We start from the raw sequence: 21,552 nt of genomic DNA, 5'->3' as shown, positions 1-21,552 counted from the left end.
CAAACGAGAGTCGGAGTCAGGCTGGGGTCAGAGAGCAGAGGCAGTACTGGGCTAGAATCGAGGTTGAAGTCAGGCTGGGAAGTCTGGCATTGCAGCAGGGCAAGTCAGTGCGGCTGCCCAGACAACTTCCTGGGGCAACCCCTGGGGTTAAGTAGGGACACTTGGCCAATCAGAGGGCTGCAGGATACTGTCACTCTGGGCCTCTTGGCAGGTACTTCCTGTGGCACCTACTCTCCACAGTGCTCCCCGGGCTTTCCTGGTAGCACTGTGGGGATATCAGTTGCCCCAAGCTCTGTACACCTGGGTTGCAGTCCTTGGGTCCAATCCTGACCTCTAATGTTGCACCCATTGACTCAGGAAGCTACATCCACCTGTGGTTTAGCCTTCCAGCTAGGTCAATAATTAAAACTTCCCTCCCTCTGGAATAACAAAGTCTAACCCCACAAAGAGTTCTTTCATCCCGCTTGGGCTCCTCTACAGCCCGCCTTCTGGGCTCCTATGATGGAATGTACCCCTGTATTCACATGCTACTGTCATAATCTTTGTACAAAGTATGCCTTGGGAGGTATCATTTGAAATCTAATAACTTGCGGGTCAGTTACATCATGGTGAAATGTATCTAACTTTATATGTGAAGTTATGAACATAAGCTGAAAACATGACTGACGTGTGTTTACCAGACAGGTCTAGGAAGTGGGTGAACCTGTTTCTCAAAGACCAAGGACAAGTCCAGCCATGTGTTAACAAAGCTGGTGGGCCATTGTCTACCCCAGGGATTGGCAACCTTTGGCACGCGGCCCACCAGGGAAAGCCGCTGGGCCGGTTTGTTTACCTGCAGCGTCTGCAGGTTCGGCCGATCGCAGCTCCCACTGGCCGCGGTTCGCTGTCCCCAGCCAATGGGGGCTGCAGGAAGGGTGGCCAGCTCATCCCTCGGCCCGCGCCGCTTCCCACAGCCCCCACTGACTGGGAATGGCGAACCGCGGCCAGTGGGAGCTGCAGTCGGCCAAACCTGCGGACACTGCAGGAAAACAAACCGGCCCGGCCCGCCAGCGGCTTTCCCTGGTGGGCCACGTGCCAAAGGTTGCCGATCCAGGGTCTATCCAGTGGCTATTCTTTGACAAGGAAAGGGGGCAGGAACAAAGAGATGTGTTCTTAGCAAACAACAGCATAACACCTCTTCCCCACCAGACTCCATATCTCCTTCCTCTCAGCTGGAGAGAACTTTTTCTAGGGGTCACTCTCAGGAAAATGCATTTCAAAGGGTGACGGAACTATAAAAGTGAGTGGCAAAAACATCCCAAGTTCTCTCTCCCTGTCTCTCTCTTTCACCTTAAAAAGAAAAGGAGTACTAGTGGCACCTTAGAGACTAACCAATTTATTTGAGCATAAGCTTTCGTGAGCTACAGCTCACTTCATCGGATGCATTCACCTTAGGGGACCAAAAAAACCACAACCAGTTGTTGGACATTGGGAACAGATCCTGGCCTGAGAGCTTGGTCAGCAATATTACTGGAACATGTGGTAAGGGACTTCACCTTGAATCAAGTCTAAGTTGTTAAGTTTAGAAAGCCTTTTATCTTTGTTTTTCTTGTAACCATTTCTGACTTCAATGCCTCATTACTTGTGCTCACTTAAAACCTCTCTCTTTGTAGTTAAATAAACTTGTTTTATGCTTTAATCAAAACTAACTCAGCATTGTGAACTGTGTGGGCAACTCTATTTAAAATGGCAAGCTGTTCTATCTTGATTCCCTTTGAGGGCCAACAGACCTAATATATCTCACCTGTCCAGGGGAGGGCTGGACAGTGCTAAACACACATTTTGGGGGAAAGATCCAGGGCTAGGAGTGTGTTGGGGTCCCTCTATAAGTAGTAACCAAGGCTGGTGGAAGCCAGAGTGTGACTGGTGTGTGCTGACAGGCTGCTGTGGTCAGAGCTGCTGGATCAGGGTTGTGGCTAGACACACATGCTCAGGGCGTGATCTGCTTGCTGGCAGGCTGATTGAGAGAGACGCAAGCTGGAAGCTACACCAGCAAAGCATTGTGAAGCACCTAAGGTTATAGGGCACGGATTACACCCCAGAATGTCATAGTTCCCTTTAAGTCTCTTTGCTTTGGGATTGAACGCTGACTACTTGGCTACTTCCCTGGAGTTTCCTGCTTGTTCTAGAACCTACTTCAGGGCTTTCCACAGGAACCCAGCTCAGTCCTTGCTATTCTTCCCTCAATCTGATTTTTCTCTTGCTTTTAAAAGGCCCAGGTGTTTTATCAGGCTGTCACCTGACCCCAGTTAGGCTGGGAGGGTGCTAATTATTCCACAAGTGGGGCTGATGGAAAAAGGATGGCTAGTCCAGGCCTCCTGGCCCTGCACTGGTAAAATAAGCGTATCACATTGCGTACTGTCTCCCCATTTCCCATACTCACCTAGCAGCTGTGAAGAAGGGGATGCAGAGTGTTCTTCATTTTTTCTTTGGTAGATCTTGTGTGGTGCTCATTATTGACACTGTTAGGAATTCACTGACAAAAACACCATTACTGCAGCGTTAAATTTGTCCAGTGGCATCTCATGCCCTTCCAGAACATTGAGCTACTAGGATGATCAGGGGAATGAAAGGCCTGTCTTATGAAAGGAGACTGGAAGAGCTTGGCTTGTTCAGCCTAGCCAAAGGAAGGCTGAGAGGGATCGATTGCTGAGAGGGGATCAGATTACTCCCTGACGTATTCACAGAGAACAAACACCAGGGAGCGAGAACTATTGAAGCTAAAGGACAATGCTGGCACGAGAACAAATGGTTATAAACTGGTCCTGGCCAAATTCAGTCTGGGAATTAGAAGATTTCTAACCATCAGAAGAGTGCAGTTCTGGAACTGCCTCCCCACAGAAGTTGTGGGGCAAACAATGTAATTAGTCTTAAGAGGAAGCAGGACAAGTTTATGAGTAAAAAGAAAAGGAGGACTTGTGACACCTTAGAGACTAACAAATGTATTTGAGCATAAACTTTCATGAGCTACAGCTCACTTCATCAGATGCAAATTTATGAGTGTGATTGAATGACAGGGTTGCTTGTGATGGGTGTGTGTGTGTGTGTGTGTGAGGGTCTGGTTTATATCTTATGTTCTTAAAAGCTCATGCTTCAGGATTCCAGCTGGCCACTGGCTGGAGTCAGGAAGGGATTCCCCATCCAATGTAATATGGCCGGGGGGGGGCGGGGAGTTGATCTACTTTTTCTGAAGCCTATGAGATGGATGGGGCTGGAGATGGGACATTGGAGAGTGTGGGCCAGGCTCTGAGGCGGCAAACATTCTCCCTCTCAGGTGCTTGGCTGGCTCTTCTTCACATGCACAGGGTCTAACTGCCATATTATCCCCATACACTTTGTTATAGTGGGATGGGAATAATGATCATGCTTTCAAGTTTTTGGCATATGTAGGTACCAACAGGACCAGTGAAATAAACCTCAGCTGTGGTCTATGTCCCAAAAACTTAAGGATGGGAGAGAAGACTGGTGTGACTCTCTCCTTCTCCACCCCTCCCTCACCAGCCCCAGCAACATATAGCCCCAGCAACCTATAGCCCCCCCCCCATACACCATGTCCAGTTCACCCTCCCCCCTTTCCCTCCCATTCAGTACTTAGCAATTTGGTAGAATCTGAATTTCAAGAAAAGCTGTTTTATTTAGGGGGCTATATTCTGGGAACATCTCACTCACAAAGCCCCAAATTGGATCACTAACCCTACCCTGCACCCCTATGAACCACAGCAGATTTCAAGATAAACTGAGGAAGCATTCCAACTTTAGAACACTTGGAAGAATAGACCTTTAAACAGAAAAGTCTTCTCCATCTTAACTGTATCACAGCTGGTGCTCCACTCTAATACTGTATTAAATTAATTATCGGCAAGGGTTGTGCTATATCCAGATCCCCAGCACAGGCCAATCCTGAAAGCATAGGGGGCTCTGGGAGGCATGAAGTGGCCCATTCATCTCAGTGGTATGGTCTCCTTTAAATGAGAACAAGTGGAGAGCAATACAGTCTGAAAAAGAGCTCTGAGATATGTGAGCTGCTCCATTAATCCCAGTGCGTGCCCTTATTCACCCCACCCCCTGGGGCCAGTGCTTGAAAGCCTGTGAGATACCTGTCCTCATCTTCTGACCCCAGTCTCAGCAGTGTGTTCTTGGTGCATGTTCCCAGCATGCCTGTTCTCAGCTCCCCCTGCAGAGAGGAAGGGCTTCCCCCTTTGCCAGATCACATGGGTGACAGGGACATGGGCTCAGATGCTTTCAGAAGGAAGAGGGCCCTCAAATCCTGGCTCACAGAGAAAAGGGCTTACACCCTCCCAGGGGGACAGGGGATCAGATCCCACATTGAGGGGTGGTCAGGGAAAGTGGCTTAGACACTCCTAGAGGGACAGGAGTCCCCAGGCCCACATGACCCAGGGGGAAGGGAGAGGGCTCAGATAATCTCAGAAGGACAAGGACCCACTGATACCTGCTCATATGAGGGGCGGGAAGGGAGAGGGGAATGGACCATGAGAATGGCAAGGCCCCCAGATCCCTGATGGTGGGGGTATGGAAAGGGGCTTAGATACCTACATGGGAGGAGTACTGCTGCTCTGCCGTAATACTAAAACACTGACTATTTTCAATTATTTCTACAATATTCCAAGTGAATACTTTAGTTGAATAGTACACTCTACTGTCCTACATCAGCAGGAGCCTTAATGTGTGAGAACTGCTGCAGTGGAACAGACCAACAGCTCACCCGGTTAAGTATCTTGTTGCCCATGTTGGAAGTGCGAGGGGAAGGAGGAAACCTCTCTCTAAATGAATCCATTCAGTATCAGACTGTTTGGGGAGATTTCTTCCTGATGCTGGTGCTGAGCAGCTCATTCCCTGACTCAGGAAGGTTGACAAGAGATACAACCCTAGTATTCCTTTAGCTTTAGGAGACAGACCTCCAGGCATCCTTCCAGAAAGGCCAGACAGGCTCCTTGTCATTCCTTAGTCCCACCAACCTCAGCATCTTCTCATAGATCCTGATTCTCCAGCAGCTCTATTTACCCAGCACCCTTTGGTTTTCCTTAATCACAAGGCTTTTGAGGGCTGCTTGTTACTTCTGTTCCACTTTGAGCTTTGTCCCAGCAGACTCTGTCTTAGCCACTGTAATGGAATGCTAATCTGTATTATACTGTTCAACCACTAGGTAGCATTGTATGCACTATATCTTATTTAAACCAGCCTCACCGCACCTGGCAGAACATTAAAGGAATGTATGAACACAGCTGGAGTGTATAAGCAAGCTCTGTAGCCAGTCCACAGCTGGTAGAGGAGCATGACAGGAGTCAGAAGTGAACTAAGAACAGAAACAGATGGAAAACAGCAAAGGTTGCAGATAGAAGGAACTGGATGCAGGATCTCATCAACATGCCACTCTTCAATGCCCTAGAGAACGTCAGCTTTGACAAACCTTCACAATAGAAAGGCTCGAAGCAGTATTTTCCAAGTTTTTGAATTGCAATCAAATGCCACAAAAAAAAAACTTGGCGATATACAGGTATCTAATGTATGCTATGGGGAAGCAAGGCAGAACATATCTTTAAATCCTTTGACTTTACTGAAGACAGCCATAAAGACAACTATGAAAGGGCTCTGGCTATGTTTGATGCATACTTTATACCTCAGAGAAATGTGCTTTAATGAAAGAGCATGTTTTCACCAAAGAATTCAAGAACCAGGGGGAAATGTTGAATGTTTTATAAGAGCTCTGCACGCACTGGCTAAACACTGTAATTTTTGGGAATGCAAAACATGAAAATATCAGAGATGGGCTGGTTATTGGGTTAACAGATAAACCCAAAGCTACCCGACAAACCTAAAACTAGCTAAAAGTCATTATTATAAAACCCCTAAAGCAACGAGAGAGAACTCTCAGGCCAAGAGGGATAAATTCCAGCCTACATTCACAAAGTGTAGAAAAAGTCATATCCCAAGAGATGATGCATGACCAGTCAGAGGTACATGGTGTAATAAATGTCTGTAATATAGACATTTTGCAGCGCTTTGCCCCACCAAAGCAGTCAGGGAGTTGACTCATATTACAGATGAGCAAGAGCCACTTGTGATGATAGAGCCTGACTGGAGAGTGAACTTGAATATTCACAACAAGACTATAAACTTTAAAACTGACTCAGGAGCTGATGTCATAGTCCTCTCAGATGGGACTTACCATCACCTTCAACCCCTCCCAGAGCTGAAGTCACCTGACACAGCTCTGACTAGCCCTGGAGGTATTCTGAATTGCATGGGGCAGTTCACCAAACAGCTTACAAAGACAAAAGCTTTGCATTCAGATTGCATGTGATCAAAGGACCAGAGACCAACACCCTATGATGGGCCTAGTGAGAAAGGTAGAAGAACTCGATGGAATATTTGGCGATACTGGACTTTTGACAGGAGATCCAGTACAAATAACCTTGAGACAATACTGCAACATATAGCGTACATAAACCTCACATGATTCCTCTTCCACTACTTCATAAGTGGAAACTGCATTAAAGAGAATAGAACGATTGGCATAATTGAGAAAACTGCAGAGCCAAAAGCATCATGTACCCCAATGGTACCAGTTATAACAAAAAATGGAAAAATATGAATCCGTGTGGATCTTAAAGACAATGAAGGAGTTGTAGGGAAAAAAATCCTCTTGACACTAGATGACTTGTTCCCCAAAGTGAAAAGAGATACAGTATTCTCCAAGCTGGATGCCTCAAAGGGATTCTAGCAAATTCCTTTAACCACAGAAAGTGCTAAACCAACTCCATTTATCACAACCTTTGGGAGATTTTACATTTGAGGATTACCAGTGCACCTGAAATTTTCCAAAGAAAGATGGCAGAACAATTAATGATCACAGGAAGCCACAGAATCTCCTTCGTGCCCTCTAGCGCCTCTTGCACCATCCAGACTTCTGTGATAAATGATTATTAAACCAAGAATCATATACATTAGGTTCTTCCAGTTCCAAAGAACCAGACACACGCTCCAGGTCAACATATACTTTAGATTTCACCCAAACCCATGCTGGTAGCCAATTCTTTAGTAACTAAAACCTAAAGGTTTATTAATATACAAAAAAGGAAGAGTTATTAAGAGGTTAAAATTAATCATACACATTACAGGTGGTTTCACAGTTTGCAGATCAGGTAAATAGCAGTGATGTTAAATCTGCCAGTTTGAAATAAGTCTCTCTGGTTCATCCCAAATATTGGGGTCCTCAGTCCATTGTTCTAAACTCTTCTTTGTTAGAAATCATAATCCAGAAATGCAGAGCAGGAAAGAGGCTAAGAAGTGATGTCACAGTCTCCACTTTTATATCCTCAGCCTATGTGCATGGAAAGTTACTAGCACAAACATGAAGTCTCGGATCACATGTCCTTACATGCCATTGCTGAGTCACGGGACATCAGTGTCAGCCTGCCTTCTGAGACGTCCTCAGGAGGGCTCACTGAAGAGTTTATTCTCCTTATGGGCCATCAACACATGGCTGACTAGCCTTGATGCAAATCTGTCTTGTGGGTGATATCCAGGAACACAACACATTTGAGATACAAACACATAGCAAATCTTCATAACTTCAGAGACCATGATGATACAGTGATTTAAATAGGAAAATAATACTTAGCACCTCATAACATTTTCATCGATACCTTACAAGGCATACTTGTATAAGACTGATCACAATTGTGCACCAGTGGTGATACTTTAGTGTAAACATGGTCATCTTTCTTTTTACACAACGTCACAACCATCTCAGACAAGCCCAAGCAAAGACTGGAAGTTACGGGATGGAAGCACTTGGTATACAGAGATTTCTTACAGAGATGTCAGAAGCAAGATCTGAACAGCTGGTTCTGAGGCAAACTTTGTCTTTATAGGCAAGTGTGTAATGAACAAGCTGGCGTGTATATGCATGTACCTCTCGTAGTTCCCCTGGCTGTCATGGGCCCTGCAATGCTAACAGATAGCAGAGATTCTCTGTAGCTCACGAAAGCTTATGCTCAAATAAATTGGTTAGTCTCTAAGGTGCCACAAGTACTCCTTTTCTTTCCGTCAGCTCAGGCATCAGGGCCCTGTGCTTTGGTGCAGTTGGTGGGGATTTTGCCCCAGCCACAGCTGTGAAGCTCTCCAAGTCTGTTGTGCGCAGCACAGGGGCACATGGCGGTTCCAACTGGCTGTGGAACTGGCATAAGAGAGCTGTACCTCCCCGAGTTACTCCTTCGCCATCCCAATGCTCAGTGATCTGTTCAATGCAGAGAAAAGGTTGTTACAAAAACTGAAATTTGCAATCCATGTGAGAGTGACAGGGGCCATCATTTCATCAGCAGCTGTGAAAAATGTGCATTGCCAGACCCCTCCGCTGGAATTCCAGCCTGGGAATCCCCAGGTCCATGTTGCTGAGCACATGTGAGAGCTGGGGTGCGCTCGCTGCCATGTGGGGCTCTAGGATGCCTTTCCTCCTTGCCACCACCCCATGCAATTGGGTCAAAGGGTCAAAGGTTTGTCAACAGCCAAGGGGCAGAAATCAGCCTTGTGTGCGTCAAAGGCCCCAGAATTGCACCGACCCTGTGAGTGGCCTGAGCAGTGCCCTGTGGGTGTGTCAGTGCCATGTTCAGCCAGGCCTCGCAAGAGCCACGGCTGTGCTCTCAGCACGCTGGCTCCTCAACAGAGAAACGCTGGCCAGCGAGGAGTCTGTTTAAATTCCAAACAGCCTCTAGTGGGTACATCTGGTGATTAGCAACTTTCAGGAGAGCCTTAGCCCCAGGTGCCCCTCTCTCCTACGGCCGGGAAGGGCCAGGCCCCAGGCTGGCGACACGGTTCGGCCAGGACTCAGCCCTGCACACAGGTTAGGGACCCGGGCAGAGCCAGTGACGCATGGCGAGACAACGGGTCGGGGGAGGCAACAGCTCCATGCTGAGCTAACCGCCCACACAGACCCTTATGGCACAGATCCGTACAGCAGCGAGCACATTTCATGTATGCTCCATCACGTGACCCCACTGGTGCACCCCTTACCTCCTAGTGCCTACGGTGACGCTCACCTACCCCTTTCTCCCCTAACCCCTGTGCCTCCGCCCACCTTCCCACACCCCTCCTCCCTGTGCCCCCTTCTCCCCCTGCGCCCCCTCCCCCTCCTCTTCCTGCGCCCCCTTCCCCGCCTCCCTCCTGCGCCCCCGCTTCCGATGCCCCCGCCTCCCCTCTCCCGCGCCCCGCTTCCCCTGCCCCCTCCTCTCCCTCTGCACCCCCGCTTCCGATGCCCCCTCCCCTCACTCCTGGGCCCCCCTTTCCGCGCTCCCCTGCGCGCCCCCAGGCACTTGGGGCGGCCGGTCCCCTACCTCCAGCAGCCGCACGTAGCTCGCCGGGCCCGGCCCCCCCTTCCCCCCGCCGGCCGGCCGGCCGGCCGGCGCTCCGAGCCCGCCCCGGCCCGGGGGTGCCCCGGCCCCGCCCCCCGCCCCGCAGCGCTGGCCAATCGGCTGCTCTGTAGTGGCCGGTCGCCCCGGTTACCGGCGAGCGATTGGCCGGGGGCCGTAGCCCCGCCCCCGGCCGGACGCGGCGCGGGCGGGGCAGGGGGCTCGGCCGGGCCCAGCGGCCGGCGCGCGGCCAGTGGCGGCGGGCGGGCGCGCGGGGAGCAGCGCGGCGCCCATGGCGGCCGGACCCGGCGCCGCGCTCTGCCGCGTGCAGTACCTGGACGACCGCGACCCCTTCGCGTGCGCCAGCTTCCCGGAGCCGCGCCGCGCGCCCGCCCACCCGCTGCTGCAGGCGCTGCCGCTGGGGGCGCAGCTGCCCGCCCTGCACCGCCTGCTGGGCGCGCCCCTGCCGGTGAGCCGCGACCGCGGGCCACCTGTCCCGGGGCGGGGCGGGGTCCGTGCGGCGGGGGGGTCCCAGGTGGAGTCGGGGGGGGCTGGGCTGGAGGAAGCGGGGGTAGGGGCTGCACTGGGGGGCTGGGGCAGTGGGGCCCGCATGAGGTCGGGGGGGCTGAGCTGGAGGAAGCGGGGTACTGGCAGGCCCCGGGGGGGCTTGGTGAAGAGGGCTGGGCTGGGCAGGGGGAAGCGAGATGGTGTGGGGGGGCCTGGAAAGGATCGAGGGGGTGCTGGGCTGGAGGGACCGGGGTAGTGGCGGGGCCTGCATGGAGGGGGGGGCGCTGCATGGCTGGGGGGGGGGTTCTGTGCGCGGGGGAAGGAAGTGGGGTCAGGGCAGGTCCTGCGAATGGGCTGGGCTTGGTCGGTGAGAACATCCCTATCTTGCTGCCTCTGGCCCGTCCTTTGGCCCTCAGGGAAGGGTTTACAGAGTGTGTCGGCCGCACTGGCCGGCGTACGTTTTCCCCATCCCCACGTTGCTAGGCTGGCGCAGGTTCGTGCCGAGGCTCTTGGCAGGAGCAGGCCTTGGAACTGAGCCATTGCAGCGAGTTGTTTGGGCAGTACTGGGAGGGACCAGGGGCTGGGCCAGTGAGGATGGGGTGTAGGGATTTGTGCCCTGACCGCTAGGAGCTGTCTCCTAATTTATGGAGGAGTTGGTTGGCGTGTCCTTTGGTTGGTTCGAAACCTTTAGTCAGGTGAAATCCGTTCAGACTGGATTTCTCGTGGAGACCTGGCAGCGCTGGGCAACTGTACTGGTAGACTTACAACTGGGAGACATTGCTCCTCAGCGTCCAAGCTCAAATCCTTTCGATAAACCCCCCTATGCACGCACAGAATGGAAACGGTCAGCATAAGGTCTTGTATTTAAACATAGCCTATAGCTTGCTGGTTAGGGCCTGTGTCCGCTATTCCTGTGTAGCATAAATCAGGAACACACTGCTGGAGGAACGTTTAACAACCACAGGTTTAGCTGTGTTCTGAAACGTCCTCTCCAGTAGCACAGGGCCCCCAACACCAAGCTGATGCATTGACTGAGAACTGACTTGAAGGAAACAGTGATGTCTTCTGAGTCACCACCACTGCTTCCTGTAACATCTGGAGTTTATATAATGCTGCTTGTACAGTGAGGATTGGGAAGCTGATAACTAGAGTCTGTTAACAGTGACTGAACAGGCAAAATTAAAGGTTTCAGAGTAGCAGCCGTGTTAGTCTGTATTCGCAAAAAGAAAAGGAGGACTTGTGGCACCTTAGAGACTAACCAATTTATTTGAGCATAAGCTTTCGTGAGCTACAGCTCACTTCATCGGATGCATGCAGTGGAAAATACAGTGGGGAGATTTATATACATAGAGAACATGAAACAGTGGGTGTTACCGTACGCATTGTGATCACTTAAGGTGAGCTATTACCAGCAGGAGTGTGGGGGGGAAAAACCTTTTGTAGTGATAATCAAGATGGGCCATTTCCAGCAGTTGACAAGAACGTCTGAGGAACAAGAAAAGGAGGACTTGTGTCACTTTAGAGACTAACCAATCTATTTGAGCATAAGCTTTCGTGAGCTGCAGCTCACTTCATCGGATGCATACTGTGGAAAGTACAGAAGATCTTTTTATACACACAAACCATGAAAAAATGGATGTTTACTACTACAAAAGGTTTTCTCTCCCCCCACCCAACTGGAAATGGCCCAACTTGATTATCATACACATTGTAAGGAGAGTGATCACTTTAGATAAGCTATTACCAGCAGGAGAGTGGGGTGGGGGGAGAAAAAACCTTTTGTAGTGGTAAACATCCATTTTTTCATGGTTTGTGTGTATAAAAAGATCTTCTGTACTTTCCACAGTATGCATCTGATGAAGTGAGCTGTAGCTCACGAAAGCTTATGCTCAAATAAATTGGTTAGTCTCTAAGGTGCCACAAGTACTCCTCTTCTTTTTGCGAATACAGACTAACACGGCTGTTACTCTGAAACCTGTCTGAGGAACAGTGAGGGGTGGAGGGGGGGATAAACATGGGGAAATAGTTTTACTTTGTGTAATGATCCATCCACTCCCAGTCTCTATCAAGCCTAAGTTAATTGTATCCAGTTTGCAAATTAATTCCAATTCAGCAGTCTCTCCTTGGAGTCTGTTTTTGAAGTTTTTTTGTTGAAGAATTGCAACTTTTAGGTCTGTAATCGAGTGACCAGAGAGATTGAAGCATTCTCCAACTGGTTTTTGAATGTTATAATTCTTGAAGTCTGATTTGTGTCCATTTATTCTTTTACGTAGAGACTGTCCAGTTTGACCAATGTACATGGCAGAGGGGCATTGCTGGCACATTATGGCATATATCACATTGGTAGATGTGCAGGTGAACGAGCCTCTGATAGTGTGGTTGATATGATTAGGCCGTATGATGGTGTCCCCTGAATAGATATGTGGACACAGTTGGCAACGGGCTTGATGCATAATGTCGGACTTTCTCAGCCTCTGCATCAGAGAAAAGTTTGGTCTTTGTATTCAAAGTGAACAGTGACATCGACCACCAGGGCTGTTTCATCTTTGACAAAAACGATGTCTGGTTTTCGTAGTTCCTTACTGGCAGTGTACAGATGTGGTTCTTGATAAATTGTCCACTTAAGTTTACAGGCTTCTGGTGTGAGTATTCCGCTATTCATGGTGCCACAGTAGCTCTTAAATGCAGTCTGGAAAATCAGAACTGGTGTAACGAAGAGTGAGATTGAGCAGGACTTCTGGGCTGTCCTCACTCTCTTGAATAGTGCCCTGCCATTTTTAGCTTTCCCCTGGGCACAAGTGGGAGGAAACTCCTCGGAATTATCCTACTTCTCACAGTGCAGCACCCTTTGTCTATTCTTCAGTGTCAGCTGTGAGGATGAGTGTCAGCTCCTCTTTTTTTCACAAGCATCCTTAGCCATGTTGGTGTGTTAGCTGACTCATCTGGAGTTTCTATCCTGTTGATGGGATGACAAGACCCCTGAACTGCTGGCTAATGAGGCATGAGTGTTAACTCTCCTCACGGTAGATAGCTTGACAAAGGATCGCATGTTTCTCTGAATAACCTAGGTATTCTATGGTATGTTTCCTACAAAGTGCATCCCAAAATGGTCCAGAGCTGGATGAGGCAAAACATTGAGGATAGGCAAAAAGTAGAGTCACAGCTTCAGAAATGACCCAGGAAGCCAAAGCATGAGGCAGATGGATATAGTAAGGCAGTCAGAGTAGACAGGAGCTGCAGAGGAGGTGGTCTTGGACCAGCATCGACAAGATTGTGTGTGGTCACAGAGCTGGCTGGTGCAAAGGGGAAGGATCTGGGTGGAGAGAAGAGAGGAGGTTTATGAAGTCTTCTATGGAGGGTTTGTAAATCAAGGCAAGACTGGCCCCTGTAAGGAATGGGAACCAGCAGATGGGGTTGACGTGGTTATGCTTTGAATGTATGAGGAAATGGCAGCAGTATTCTGGAGAGCAGGAATGCTATGTGGGGGAGTGGCAGTAAGTAGATACGCCGTCCGATGGTCCAGGGACATCTACATCGAACACCTCACTGGCCACCGACCGTGCCAGGAGACAGTACCAGGAGAAACAGAACGACATCGTGCATCAACTATGAGAAAGGGACCGAGAGTCTTTTTCCATTGGACCATATGAACTGGAATCATAAACTCACTGAACATTAAATCTCACCAAATGAGGGTAATTCCATCCTCCTCATCGTATGCACTCATTATACTCCACACCTGAACATAGCCATTATATGAACAACGTACCCCCATATCTCAATGTCTGTGCTTTGACCCATTAACCTTTTACCCCCAATCAGGGATATTACAGATTATGTATTCCTTACGCCATCTGATCCTAAACCGAACTGCGCGCCCCTTGATAATCTGCACCTCATTCCCTGATAACCAGAAACTTCTATGCTTAAACTCTGTACTGTTTTCTTTTTATTTTAACATCATCTTAATAAAATTATTAAATAAGACAAAAGGTGCTGAAGGCCTAGTTGAGCCTGTTGTCAGAGGTGGAGTTGGGGATAAGCAGATTTGCAAGCTAACAGTGACTGGCATATGTATGCACATTGAGGCTTCAGGGCAGGGGTTTCTGGAGTGATTATCTGGGCCCTTCTGCAATGCAGGCTAAAATTAACTGGAAATTGTCTGGTTTCCTTCCTGGCACTCTTAAATGGGTTATCCGGGAGGAAGTGGACAGGTGCTTAGAATGTTCTCTACTTCAGTGGGAGCAGGGCCCTGAACATGGCAGAAGGCTTTGTGCTTTTAGTGTGCAGTTATCCAGTCCAGCACTGTTCAGAGATTCCAAGGCCAGAAGGAATCATTCTAGTCATCTGGTCTGACCTTCTGTAAACAGGCCTACTGCTGGTCTGTGGGAATGAGCTGCTGGAATCTCAAATTGTCCAGCACACCATAGTTTCCATGTCCCATGGTATCTGTATAATTTGACAGGTTTCAGAGTAGCAGCCGTGTTAGTCTGTATCCGCAAAAAGAAAAGGAGGACTTGTGGCACTTTAGAGTCTATTTGAGCATAAGCTTTCGTGAGCTACAGCTCACTTCATTGGATGCATCCAATGAAGTGAGCTGTAGCTCACGAAAGCTTATGCTCAGATAAATTTGTTAGTCTCTAAGGTGCCACAAGTCCTCCTTTTCTTTTTGTATAATTTGACTAATTCTGATCTTTGGTCTGCCTCATCTGGGCCTGGCTGCTGTAGCATTCTTCTGTTGAGGCACATTATGGCACGTGATGTGGTGTGCTACCCTGCCTTGTGTGTCTGCTGATTTAGAGAGAAATCAAATGGGTAAGAATTAAAGAACTTCAATTTTCCATAGGTCAGAGTGCAAAAGGAAATCTAGGGAAAGCTAGCTGTAGTGGAAAGATGGTAAACGTTTAATATCCATTGCATACAAGTGTCTATTCAGGGGAAACAAAGGTGTAACACAAAGGCTTAATGGCTGCAGTGCTGAAACCCCTGAGGCAGTGTTGCTTAACAGCCTGCTAGGAGCACCTAGGTAAGGCCCTTTGTTTTCAGCTTTTATTTTAAAATTTCCTGATAATTTATCGGCGTTTGTTTAAAAACAAATTAAAAATGAGTGAAAATCGGTTAAAAAAAGAACTTCACAGTATTATGGGTAAATACTGGGGGACAGGAGGACAAAAAACAACAACAGCAGAGAAATATACTCTTATATTACTCTGAAACCAGAGAAATATAAGAATACTTCTGACCCCGCTGCCTGCTCTGGAAGATGAGGTAGCAGCTCAGTAACCTGGGTGGCCTCGATTAGTGAGCTACTGTCTCCTTCCAAAGTGGGGAGCTGGGTTCGGGGAGGTCTGGCACTTTGTTTTGTATTTAAGTGGTTCAAAATTCCAGTGAAAATCAGTAAAAGCTGCATGATAGCCTTTGTAAAACCTGGGACATTTCTGGTAAATGCCCCACATGGAAGGGGGTTAACATGCAGGTTCAGGTAGCGTGAACAGAAAACTCTGTAACTCAAAACAGGAGACCACTTACGCTGTCCTATTCTGTACTGCTGCCCCACTTGGCAGCAGGGAGCTGTTTACCTTCTGTTAACAAAGAAACTGCTTTGTGAGGCCAGCAGACCTAGTTATCCAGGTGAAACTTATTAACCAACAACCTGCTTTTCCAAGGGCAGTGAACAGCTAAGCATGTAGTGCCTCGTCTGCACTGCGTTGCCTTTACTTGTTGGGGAGACGCGTGCAGTTGTCTGATCCAGAGCACAGAAAGGCAGAGACGGCATTAAGTGTCTGCTAGCTTTAAGCAGTCCCATCCGCAGTGGCACCACCATGTTTTTGTGAGGAATCCTTCCTTGGGATGGATGATTGTACCATGTCTTCTCAATGTCATTGGTGTGTCTTATCAACGTATTCAAAACTCTGGGGTGAAGATGAAAAAAAACATATTCAGTAAAACATCCCATAAATCCTCATGAAATCTGAGAGGTGAACTAAAGAAATAATTCTGGGAAGCGTAAATAAGTGAGGGATGGAAAACAGGGAAATTAAATGGAATCCAGCAGAAAACGATAACTGCTGATCTACTGGTGATTCTAGACTTGCAAAGGTATGGTGGGCCACCAGAATAGCTTCCTGCTGCCAGAACTAGCAGTGACTTGGCATCCCAGTTAGAGGTTGGAGGGAGGTCTCAGTCCTCTTTTTCTGGACACTACCCATCTTATTTGTGGGAAAAGGTTCAGGACTGGAGACGAGCAAACTGCCCCATTGCAATGTGACATTGGCTAAGGACAAAGGAATGCATCACAATGATGCATTGTTCAAAAACCAGCCAAACGCTCAAGCAGCACTAGGATAGCAAAATGCACATAAAGGCCAGTGAAGTGGGAGGGGGAGGGGAACCTTGCAAGGTGCAGAGTTTGGGATCAATTCAGATAAACACCCAGGCTTTAAATACTTATCTGAACTGTATTTGAAGCTCCATCTCTCAGTCAAGCTGGATGGCCATTCCTCTTCTTTCCCCATAATGCCTGGAACCATTCCAATGGAGTTTGATTTCCCCTGCACTTTTTACCTTGGGGCGGGGGGAGGAGGATTGGGTTTTCACTCACCTCCAATCTCATATGGGCGGACAGCAAGCCTACTCTCCTCTCCACTGTTTTTGTGGCACTTCCACCATCTCTTCCCTTCAAAGGTTTCCTTTTCTTGCTCCTTCCACTCCAATTGCTGGTTATTTTTGTTTCCCCTGGAGGACCAGATTGCCTTCCTCCTGTGGCTCTAGGGTAGTTTACTTGTTGCTCCAGGGCCAGATGATACTCTTCTCCCACCCCAGGGATGGAGCAGTGCTTCTCCGATTTTGCCTGCCTTGCAGCCAGGCCGAGTGTGGGAGGCATGCAAGGGAGGAGCAGAAGCAGTGCAAGATGCGCTCAGTCAGTTGCTCCAAAGGAGAAGAGGACTCGGCCTGCTGCCCACCACCGCAGCAGCCCGCGGTAGAGGTGAGGGGAGCTTCTCAATGCAGGAGGCCGGAGTATGCAGGCAGGAAGCATGGGCCAGATACATTTGGCTCCCACATGAGCTTGGGAGCCTTGGCGTGTGTGGATAACAGAACTTGTTGTTAAACCTTCCTCTGAACCAGACACGTGCCCTTTCAGCCACATCTTCGTTTTTCTTGGACTGAACTAGCAGTGTCATGTCATGCGATATTTTTTCAAGGGTGACCAAGTGGAGTTAATTTGGGAACAAACAACAAAAGCGATGCCTAACGAAGCAAACAGATCTCTGGCACGGATTTTCCTCTCTGAGCCGGACTCTGTGTGTAATAAGATCTTTTATGTTGGACTGGAGGGGATGTTATAACGGGTGTGGCAGGAGAGATTTCGAGAAGGGACGTAAATCTAAGTGGGGTAAGGAAGACTTGTGAGCCTGTCAAGGTGCATTAGGCTTCTGTAGAAAAATATCCCACAGGACCCTGGCAGTGATACTCTTCCCTTTGTCACATTGCCTGAAATGTTGTCCCTGTTGAGCTATCTTCCAGGGTTTCAAGTTTCATGTGCGATAGCCCGTTGTCCTTAGCAAACTCTGGAGGGTGGTAGGACTCTGCTCCGTGATTGGGGTCAACTCGCGGGCGCCTCCTCATGGCCAGGCGTGGCAGCTCGCTCTCTCTGTTGGGGTCTCCTGCAGGTGGCTGCTCCACCTCTGCGGCAGCCTGCCTCTTCCTGTGCTCCGGCTCTCCAGCCAGGTCACTTTAAAGCCTCCCCCTTCTGGGCAGTCTGTGAACAAAAAGCAAGGGGAATTAACCCAAATAACCTGAGTTAGCCAGGGAGAGAGGGGTACGCCTCCCTCTCCGGACGTAGGGGGATCTGGCCCTCCCTGTCAGGCAGTGGTTGTCTGGGAAGCTCCTGCCTTCCCTCAGCCCTTTCCTCAGGGGCTGACGGTCTGTTCTTTCCCTGCTCTTCCCATGGCAGCTGTTCTGCTCCCCTTTTACCTCCCCCGGCCCATCCAGCCTGTGCCGGCCTGGCAGTGTGGCGGGGTGGGCCTGGCTCAGCCCAGAGCAGCTCCTTAACCCCTTGTTAACCAGTGTGGGGTTTGCATGACCCATCACAGATTGCAACCCCCCTTTTTACCATATGCTGCTTTCACGTACTCCAGTCTTCTTAGTGTGCCCACTGGAGTTTGTACGCCCAGGGTGGACTCTTGAGCCCTACTAGCGTCCAGTATTCTGTCATTTGAGATCTTTAAGTCCTTATAGGGCTGCAGGCTTGGCCTGGAAGAGCCATCATTTGTAGAGTGGCATCTTTTTGGCAAGAAAGCATCAGGGAGAGTGTGGCCCTGGGGCACCCTCCACCTTGCCTTGGAGGACAACCAGCGTTCTAAAGTGCTGGTTTGGGTCTTATCTTTAATACCATTCTGGGTGCAACACATCCCCTCTGAGCAAGAAGTATTGAAACCTCCAGTAGACTAAGCCTGTTTAATTTATTCACAGCCAAATTTCTGGGTCTCCTTTAAAAGCCTGTCAGCATTAGAGAAACGTGCACCGGTGTCATTACATCAATATCTTTACCCCAATGTAGACTCTCAGCACCAGTGTAAAGTGGGGTTCACGCCGCTAATTTATCAGATTAAGTTGCCCAGAGGTGTCCCTGCGGAAATAGCGGGTACTAAGCATTCCTCCTCTACATTGCAGCAAAACTGGGCTATCCAGCCCCCTAGCATAAGCATTGTGGTACTGTCTTTTCACCCAAATGTAATCCGGCTTGTACTTATCCTCTTTTAGAGACTGCTGTTAGGGAGGCAGCTGACACAGCTTGGAAGAGGAGGTTTAGGCACCTGTGTCTTGAAAACAGAAGCCGAGCTAGGTTCTGTGTATAAATCACAGATATAAACTGGATACCAAATAAGGGTCCTGTGTATTTAGACTGAAGTATGTAAGCAGGTCTGTCATTCTGATTCAGCAAATGCAAGCAAGTTGTCAACACCACCACTTGTTCCCATCTGTCAGACAGCAAAGGATAGGTTACAATAACTAGTGATGCCAGAAAAAAATACCGTGGAAATGCACCAGTGTGACAATCTTAGGAGCTCTCTACTGGTGTCTGGTATTTACAGCCTTCTTTTTAAAAAACAAATGTCTAGCCTTTCTGGTTGGGTAGAAAACCACTGTGACATAAACCAGTGCAGTGCCTTCTGACTCTGCAGGTGCACAGAATAAAACAAAGCCACTGCCATCTCATTCGTCTCAGCAGGGAGTGAGTTCTGAAACCTAATAACGGCAGCTTAAATTCCAATATTTTAAACTATTTAGTGGTGGTTGGTCATAGCAGAAACATCCACTTGGATGCAGGGATTTCTTCAGAACCTGCTGGGGTGGCCAGGCACCTCACACATGGAGCAAAGGTTGTGTTCTTTGTCTCTGTCCTGCGAGCCAAGTGCTTGTGGGCATTGCTACTCTGCAATCACGGCATGGCAGACTTTGGGGATATGTCAAGTGATATGTCAGAGTTTCTTTAAATGCACTGCGGGGGTTGAAAAATAAGAGCACTGGTGGGGTCATTAATAGCACGGAAGAGCTGGAAATTATTGCTAGTTACTGAAACAAATCACAGGAGGTGGAAGTGACTTCTTCACACCTGTGCAGGATAAAAAGAATATTAATGGTATGTCCATGGAGTGTGGCTTTGTGTGATAGCGAACAAGCCAAAGGAGACCAGAATTATGGTGGAAAGCAAGTATCTAGACAGAAGTGAGCAAGGCAGAGGGTAAAGACAAGGTGATGTTCTTGGTGCTAGGAGGAGTAAATGGGTGAATCATTACCTTTAATAAGTTTTGGTAATGGAAAAGTACCCGGTGCTCAGAAAACAGTGACTGTTGTTCCAGTGTTCAGGAAGAGGCTGTAGGAATACCTGTATTAGGAAAAGGTTTTTAAATATTTGGGATATTATAGCTTACGGCTACCTTTGGAAAAGTACAAGCTAATAGGTATGAGTCAGCTTGGATTTGTGAAAGGCAGTTCATGTCCCAGATTGCTGTCTAAAATAACTATCCTCCTGAGGTTTCTGTTCCTAGATTCCACTATATACCCCTGATACTTGTAAGAAGCTTGTTCAGATCCCTTACACACATGGTTCCAGGTTTATTTGGGGAGAGGAAAAAGAGCAGAATTAGTCATACGTTACATCGGGACTGCATCCAGCCTGGAACGCTGGGGTCTGCCCTATGGACTGCAATCACTGTACATGCACCATAGTTAGGCATGAGCAGTTAGCTTTTCCTCCTGGGCCACCGAAATAGGGTAAAGAGCAAACACTTGAGCTAAAAACACCCTTGTTGTTTGGGACTGCTTAGAAGAGTTATGCCTCAATTTCCGTGTCCCATATAACTCTCCCCTTCACAGCACTGATTAACTGGGGACAGAATAAAATGACATTTTCCCAAATTTGGGGCCTTGTATACAAGAGAAAGTTGTCAGTTTAACTAAATGTGTGTGTTTTTTTTTTTTTTTTAAATGGTTTAGGTAAACTGGTGCTAGCCCCTGCATGGGCACTCTTAATTCAGTTTAAGAGTGGCTGATTTTCGTTTGGCTTATGTCTAGTCAATATTTCCTTTCAGAGTTTTACAGTTAGCAAAAGTGTGCTTGGAAATGCTTGCCCCAGCCACTTAGAGCTTCCTGGTGGGAGAAGGGAGCACCATTGTCCACCGTGGAGTTTCCAGGGACAATTGGGGACACTTGAACCCCATAATCTCTACTATTGCTCTCCCTAGTAAGACACCTGTGTGTTTACAAAGTGTTAATATCCATTTGGGAAGGCGGCTGTCACTTTAAACTACCCAGGCCATCCTGTCAGACTGGTGAAAGGGCCATGGTCAGAGCTTCAGCCCTAGGACTGATCTCCCTGTATGCATCACTTGGCAGAGTCTGTGCAGTTCCCACACCCTGAGTGTCAGGTTTCAGCTATTGGGGTGGAGAGTTGGGGTTTAAAACAAGCAGGGAAGTTCTTGTATTCCCTGTAGCTTGGCTGTGTTTAACATGCAGCATCCTGTCTGTGCTCACGCTGGAGTGAAGTCTGCGTTCATCTCTGCAGAAATAACAGGCAGGGCGAGTAGCTTCATTAAGTTCTGAAAACTTTCTCTCATGGCCGACTAGAAACTTGGAGTTCCATCTGCAGCTGCTGTGGGAAGACAGCGGGTGGGCTGGCTGGGAGAGGAGGCCTCACCATCCTGCACTGAGCTGCTTCTCTTGTTGCTGTCCATACCACCAGGGCTTCGAACCCTTTATCTCCATCTCTGTTGCTGCTGACTGTAACCTTTGGTCTCCCAGCTCTCATGATCAGCTAACTGTTCCCAGGCCCCTGCTGCCTGTAGCCTGTTTCTGGGGATGCGTGAACATCTTTGGATATCACCTTAACCTAGTGAGCCAGATCAGTGACCCATCGCTCCTTATCTGCCTCCCAGAAGAGGTTAGAAGATAATTCCGCTGCCAGGATGTGTGACACTGAAGCCAGTTCAGTATTCCCTTGAATCCACGTTTAAAGTGACAGGCTATTTTAAGATTATTTCACAGATATGAGTTCTTAACAGATTTAAACTGAGCTCTCACACTGACTCAGAGTAGAGACCTGGTTCTGTCCCAGGGACTCCTCTCCCCGTTACAG

At 48.6% G+C, this 21,552-nt stretch overlaps 1 protein-coding gene across 1 annotated transcript in view; it reads left to right on the top strand.

The window, feature by feature from the left end:
- Positions 1 to 9,699: 9,699 nt before the first annotated feature.
- FHOD1 (formin homology 2 domain containing 1) overlaps positions 9,700 to 21,552 on the top strand; it is a 62,872-nt gene continuing 51,019 nt past the window's right edge. Inside the window, exon 1 of the mRNA XM_074968417.1 lies at positions 9,700 to 9,876. Coding sequence (XP_074824518.1) covers positions 9,700 to 9,876 — 177 coding nt within the window. The remainder of the gene's footprint in view (positions 9,877 to 21,552) is intronic.

The sequence above is a fragment of the Natator depressus genome, chromosome 12 (assembly GCF_965152275.1).
Source record: "Natator depressus isolate rNatDep1 chromosome 12, rNatDep2.hap1, whole genome shotgun sequence".
In the NCBI taxonomy this organism is placed as follows: domain Eukaryota; kingdom Metazoa; phylum Chordata; order Testudines; family Cheloniidae; genus Natator; species Natator depressus.
Note: the sequence above shows the minus strand (reverse complement) of the source record. Positions and strands in the feature narration are given on the sequence as shown.